The 7500-nt window shown below is 37.9% G+C and overlaps 1 protein-coding gene across 5 annotated transcripts in view; it reads right to left on the minus strand.

The window, feature by feature from the left end:
• Positions 1-7500, minus strand: part of LOC123519038 (ADP-ribosylation factor GTPase-activating protein 1-like) — a 56487-nt gene that overhangs the window by 38201 nt on the left and 10786 nt on the right. For 4 of the 5 annotated variants that reach the window (XM_045280176.1, XM_045280173.1, XM_045280174.1 and 1 more), the window contains exons 5-8: positions 7240-7393; positions 6204-6318; positions 5847-5957; positions 2164-2223 (exon numbers count right to left, since the gene is read on the minus strand). In XM_045280176.1, coding sequence (XP_045136111.1) covers positions 2164-2223; positions 5847-5957; positions 6204-6318; positions 7240-7393 — 440 coding nt within the window. The remainder of the gene's footprint in view (positions 1-2163; positions 2224-5846; positions 5958-6203; positions 6319-7239; positions 7394-7500) is intronic. The other variant, XM_045280175.1, reaches the window with a different exon arrangement.

The raw sequence follows: 7500 nt of genomic DNA on the forward strand, positions 1-7500 counted from the left end.
AATAAAAAATGAAATAAGATAAAAAAAATAAAAAGAATACAAAGAAATAAAAAAAATAATAATAACAAATATAATAAATAAATAAATAAAAATCTCAGCAGTAGGCACCATCATGTGGCCAGACTCTGGTGAGGTTGCTACATGCTAAATTTAACAGTTTCTTTTTGGGACATTGAAAGATCTGATGTTCCCACAGGAGCTTTGATGCAGGACACTGTCAATTACAGTGATCTTATTATAATGCACTGTTACCTCATCAACAATTACTACCTATACCACAATAAAATATGTAATAAAATATTAAGTACAAAGTTGTGTATTCTGAAATACCTAACAGTCTTTCATAATCCCTGATCTCCAGCCAGCTGACACTCAAGGTCAGACAGGCACTGCACACTGGATGATGTGCCTCTTTGTACCCCAATCATCACTAACTGCCCAAGGCCACACATCCACGTCTGCATGTGGCATGAATAGCTACCACCTCAAATGTCATAACATTTGTGTCTCATGCTTGGCTCACCACATTGCCAATTGTACAAAAATATACAACACCCATCCCATTTAATACTTATGTAAATCCTTACCAAACTGTACCTCAGTCTTTGTAATTAAATCAATATAAATAACAGAAAAATTCTTATCAGTACAGCAATTTTTACTTTCTGGCTGAGTTCACTGTACATGTGATGAAGACATACTACAGTCCCTCTTGATTCTTCCAACTATTCAAAACACACATCAACTCAAGATAGTAAGAGTGAGAAAGGAGTTAAATATCCGATCAAGTGTTCAAAGCAAGCAATTTTTTTCTGCGTTTCATGTCTCAAAAATGGGAATTTACTGTTCAGATGATGATAATGGAATAAAAAAAAAACTATATGCAATTTTTGCATGATTCACCTAAAAAAAAAATAATAATAAAAAAAAAAACTTTTACCCAATTAAAACAACTGATAAGCATAATGAATATTATATGTCCTGATCATTTAGCATACAGCTTTAATCACCACCACCACCACTCCCACCACCATAGCCCCATATCCTGCATGGAGGAGAATGGAGGTTAAGCCACAAGTGAGAATATCACCTAAATGATGAGAGAAAATTGCTGAGGAGACTGGGCCATCCAGCAATCATACCATTACGTTGAGCCAATGGAGGTGCAACCCTATGGTAGTATCCTGACCCTAAAAATGCACAAGTAGGTCACATAATAATAAGCAATGGTTGGGATCACTCAGGGACAGCAACATAGTAAACTCCCCCTATTCTAAAAAATACAACTCCTAGTCATACCATTCTTATTAGTGTACATACATGTGTGTTTTTGCCAATATTTGTCAAAAGAGGATAAGTACTGTAACATGAAGTTGTCTAATTCCTACCTATAACCTTATTATATGAACATAGATGATTTTTAACATATGATTAGAGAATACAGTATACAAAGTTGTTTGTTACATAAGGCCTAAATTGCAGTGAAGTGACAAGGAAAAGTATACTAAGTGTTACTAGCATGGTAGTGAGAAGTTATGTGTTTTCAGAGCACAATGCTGGACTCAAATGTCAGCAAGGAACATAACATCACAAAAAACAGGACACACAGTCATGAATGTCAGGAAGAGGTAAATAGATTCATACAAAACATGACAAACACTCATAAATGTTAGATGACAAAAAAAAAAAAAAAAAAAAAAAAAAATAAATAAATAAATAAATAAAAAATGGCAAACATTCTTAAATATAAGGGAGATATAGAACACATACAATAAATAAATAAAAACAAATAAATAAAAAATAATAAAAAAAGGATCACTAATAAATGCCCCTAAGTTTGGTTATAGCAAAATCAAGGATCATATAACACTCACTTTCATTGCATTCAACAGCTTTCCTTCATCACAAATCCCCTGATGCATTTAGTCTTCCCATTGCCAAGTTTTGAACTAGTAACAGAAAACAGGACTTGAAAACCAAGGAAAACCACAAAACACAGAGAAAGTGAGAGTAAAAGGTTACTTGTATTCTGACCATCACTGCTTGAATTCATAACAAAACGATAAACAATGAAGGTAGACAGACACAAGCACTCCAGTCTTGAGGTGCTTCCCTGGACATTACTACTACAGATATGAACAAAAGAAAATGTGGTTCACTTACCCTTGATCCAATGACAGTAGCCTGGGATGAGATTTCCTCCATCAGTTTCCCTTCACGGATCTGGCATCAACATCAATCTAGTCAGCCACTAATAGTCATCATGCAACATATGTGTACAGTAAACACCATTCACATGCTACACACCCTCTCAAATGTGTTCAGTCTCATTCTTCAATATTATCTCTCTCTCTCTCTCTCTTACACAGACATAGACACACACACACACACACAAACACACAGACACACACACACACACACACACACACACACACACACACACACACACACACATGATTTTCATGATTTTCACTTCCACAAAATAAAAAGTGAAAAGAAAGGTCTTGTGTGACTCTCTCTATCTCTCTAACATTAACACACATACACATACACACACATACTTTCACATGTTAACTTTCACTCAAAGTATAAATGTGAAACAAAAGATAAGTCTTGTTTTGGCAGTTAATTTAGAGCAATCCATGCACTTTAAGAAGTTTACAGATCTGAACTGCTTCAGTACTCTTTTCCCTCCTCACTCTCTCCATCTACCTTTGTATCCAGAGCTTCTTTTAAAATTAGGAGTGTTAATGGCTTATTTTTTTAAGCAGGATGCAATGTTCTCACCATAGGCACTTGCAAATTGGGCATACTGTACACCTGTTTTCTCTCTCTCTCTCTCTCTCTATCTATCTCTTTTTTGCTCTCTCTCAGGAGGAGGAGGAGGAGGAGGAGGAGGAGGAGGAGGAGGAGGAGGAGGAGGAGGAGGAGGAGGAGGAGGAGGAGGAGGAGGAGGAGGAGGAGGAGGAGGAGGAGGAGGAGGAGGAGGAGGAGGAGGAGGAGGAGGAGGAGGAGGAGGAGGAGGAGGAGGAGGAGAGAGGAGGAGGAGGAGGAGGAGGAGGAGGAGGAGGAGGAGGAGGAGGAGGAGGACTGAAAAAAAAAAAAAAAAAAAAAAAAAAAAAAAAAAAAACTAGTCAAACTGCCATTACTTCCTGCAAGCTGCCAAATGACTAGACCAGTTCAGTTTTAGTGTTAACATGCACTTTGTACAGTACAGGGGATCCTCGTGATTCGACTGTTAGCAGTTCAAATTATCGCCAATTCGAACCCAGTTAATTAATACCCAATCCTCAGGGTTTGACCGACTGACTCGCCAATTCGACATTCATATCTTGCATGCCACCCACCCAGTCAAATCAGCCGCCAACCAAAATTCACTGCCAGCTCGCCTGCCTGGGATTAGCGGAGCAAAGTTGGGATGGCTTCATATCCATTCCGGTTCTCCGTATGATATCCCAATGAAAAAATAAACATAATCTATGTATGTATTAAAAACCTTTTATATAAACTAAAAAGAACGTGCCTAAATTTTTCATATTGGAATATTAAATAGTATTTCATCAATATAGAAAGATAAAATATATATTTATCATGTCAATGGTTTGAGCTCATGGCAACCACCTCTGACTCAAAAGTTGCCATCGTGCACGTCTCGGTTCTTCTATAGTTTCTTTTACTTACTTTTCTTCAATATGAGGAAGTGCAAATGCAATTCCAGAATGAAACACAGGTTGAGGTATAAGCAGCATGGTTTTGTTCTGGTTTATTCTGATTAGGCTTGGTCTTGGTCGACCATGCCACACAAAGCCACCTCCAGCCCCAGCCCTAACAAACACAATTTCCTGCCTTTCAAAGATAAGCTTGAGCGTATAAGAAAGTGTGAGGCAGGTGTAGCTCACAGTGTCGTCGCAGTGCAAATGGGTGTCCCTAGATCAACAGTATCAACAATTTGGAAGAACAGGGACAAGTACTGCGAGACCGCTGCATCAACAACTTCCACAACTTCCCTTGTTCTCCGCGGCTCAAGGGACTCCCTTCTCGACACGATGGAGGACATGCTGATCAAGTGGATAGAGGACAGGACACAACGCAAGATGCCGATCAGCATGGGACTCGTTCAGGTTATAGTGATGTTTTGGGGGGTCTAGGCTGGAGGTTGATCCCTATCCCCCCTAATTCTTAAATATCTTATGGGAAAAACTGTTTCATGATTCGAATAAACGCTGATTCGACCGATGAAAAACTGCGCTAACCCCGTCGAATTGCGAGGATCCCCTGTAACTAATAAAACCAAATAAATATGTTCCCGAAACCAACACTTACATAGACAACCTTCAAGTCTTAACTGAATCCCTTGATATGTGTAATGTTCTGAACTCTGGCTACCAATACTACACTGGATCAATGACTGCAATTAACACAATGGTAAAAATTTGATGAGAAATGAATCCCTGACAACTTTGGAAATGTCTTAGACTGGTCATACAACTAATTGACTGGTGCCATTTTTAAGAGAATTGGTGAAACAAGATCTTTTTACATCTTAGCTTAAGAAAGATCACTAATATACTACAAAGGAATTGACTCTTACAACCTTCCTTAATTCTAATAGTAGCACATTATGCCCTCATTTACCAGGTGTCATACAGAACAAGCAGCTGTCTGCATTTTTGGGGACTGGTATCTCAGTGGGCCTTTTGTTTGATTGTTTTTATTGCTCTTGGCCAGTTTTCTCCTCTCACATAAAAAAATAAATATAAGTATAAATAAAAACTATGGAAATTAACTGCCATAACAATTTCACACATGCAACTACAATTCATCCTCAATTTTCAATGAAACTAAAGGTTCACAGGCAATTCCTAATGCATAACTAGTAACCAGTAAGGAGTTAAACCATTCTGCAAAACATTCCAAATAATACTGTAAGGAATCACTCAATAGATAGCACGAGTTGTGACACAGACAGTGATGTAGTACCACTTGATGATGCTATAACTGTGTGTATCACTACTCTCCTTTAGAAGAATAACTGCATTTCACTTCAGCCTCACTTTAACAAATTACTTAATGCTTGGAAGGTATGTACGTTAAAAATATCTACGTTCAAGTACTATCCTTTAACTAATATCTTGAAAATATGTACGGGGTCTTCAATGTCTTTAACCCTTCCTAATAATGGTCATGGAACAAATATTATCAGTAACTTCTTAAGAACAATTAATGAAGAATATTTATAAACAATGATTTAAAGAAACTTAAATGCTCATCTCAAAATAATGAGGTAAGAATTTTACACAAAAAAATATGAATAAGTAAAACATGCTCACAATTTACAAAGAAACCTAATTCATCACAGATCATTTTTGTGTGGGATGCTGAGAACTAATGAGTATACCTTCCAGTGCTAGGGGACTGCATACAAGCTACCATGGGCTGATACCAAAGGGATTACTCTTTACCTGTGGCCTGTTGAAAGCTCAGTGGTTGTACTTAACAGAGGGAGAGAGGTAGTAATAATATATGGATAGAATGAAAGGAGGCACGAGTCAAAGTACTTGAATAAGCAGGATTTCCTTATATTAACCAACCCACATTTGCAATTACTTGGGAATATTACATTATGAGCTGCATGTCTGGCCTGTTTGTCCAACCATGGTCAAGTAGCACTTAAAAATAATCACGCAGTAGAGATGATACAAAGACTACAAGAACGCGTTTTCTCCCTTCAGATGTGACGAATATAACAATGTCATTATGCTTTGACCTGTCTCTTATGTGAGGTAAGTCATTGCACACATACTAGACAAATGGGACAAATCAAAATCTTATATTTTCCTTCTTACCTTTTCTGAGATGTTCTGGCCGTACTCAGTGGCTTTTTCACTGGCAATGGCGGAGTATTCCACAGCCTTCCCTGCTACTTTACTGGCTCCTAGTGACAGCAATGACCATCCCTGAAAGTGATGGTCGTTAGACTTTTACGCTCACATTACCATATATGGCAAACAAACCATATACAGTATCATCAGTCTTAACATGTTTACTGTGAGAACCAACAAGCTGGGAGAGCCATTCACAGCAGATTCATATTAAAAAGAACAAATCTACTTGAAAATAATGTCCATTACATCAATAAGAAATCTCTGGGAGAGAGGCTGGTGTAAACTAATGATGCTATCACTCTGATCACACTTACTCACCGAGGAGAGAGAAGACACAGCAGTGTCAAAGAACTCAGTGGAAGAACTCTTTGGGGGAGGGTTGGGACAGTTGCCAAAGCCTGAGTAGCGACCACCTTGGGATGGTGGCAAACCACTGGTCCAATGAAAAGATACAAACATTAATTATCACAACAAACACAGAAGCAGTAGCTTTCACTAAAGAATGTAAACACTGACTGGGAAGTGATTCAAAATATAACAAAATATCTTGTCTTCTAGTCACATCACTCATGGGAACAATAGTATCTAAGTCAAGATTTCATATGAAAGAGAGAGTTACTGTTCATGACAAAGGAATTATTCATACACAACATAAGCACTGCAAAACATCCCCATACATAAAATATTGTACAAGCAAAATACATACTACAAGGTAAACATAACTTGTAAATGTGAACAAGTAAATACATAAGAAATATAACTATGAAGTATAGACTTAGTGAGACATAATACTGAGGTACTTGTCTTTCCCACCCTCATTAATGAGCTCATGATAAGCTTTTCAACTATGTCAACATTGCACAATCATTCTATATGCCCAAACTGTCTCATCACTTAGACACACTCTATATCTGTGCCCTTATTCTATCCAGTATCATGTGTGCTTCTCTGATATCTCACTTAAAAGTTTGTTGCCTTAAAGTCCACATTGTGTTCCACAGCTTGTGCCTGAGTAATACCACACAGCTGCTTAATACCCCGTGCATATGCATGATCACATTCCTGTCTCACATAATTCTACAAAGACTACATGTGTGCCTCACTTCTTTGCAATGATCTTTCTCTAATTCTTTTCTTAATCATTCTCTACCTTAAAGCTGGTGGAGAGGTATTTCAGAGGTGCAGCAGGGCAATTAAAAAAGTATAGCACTGAAGCAAGTAACATTTAACTGATTACATATTGTTTAAAATGTTTAGACATCACAAACATTACTGTCATTTCTCATTTGCCTTCTAAGAGAAAAAAAGTAACATCTCAATGTGTCTTTTAGTTCCCTTGAACTGTTAGACTCACTCTGGACGGGAAGCATTTTCTTCCTGAATCCTGCTAAAGAAAGCCTCAGTCTGGCTCTTGATGCTGGGGTCCTGATAGCCACCACCACTCTGGTACCCTCCAAACTGCATATCCTGGTACCCTCCCCCTCCACTGGAAGCATACATGTTCTGCCCTGGTAAGAAAAAAACCCTTTGTTAATAAAGAGACAATGAATTATATACGGTACATGTTTTTAAGGTGCGAGGTGCAGGTGTGATTGTGATAGTTTGGTCATGTTAC

The sequence above is a fragment of the Portunus trituberculatus genome, chromosome 44 (assembly GCF_017591435.1).
Source record: "Portunus trituberculatus isolate SZX2019 chromosome 44, ASM1759143v1, whole genome shotgun sequence".
Lineage (NCBI taxonomy): Eukaryota > Metazoa > Arthropoda > Malacostraca > Decapoda > Portunidae > Portunus > Portunus trituberculatus.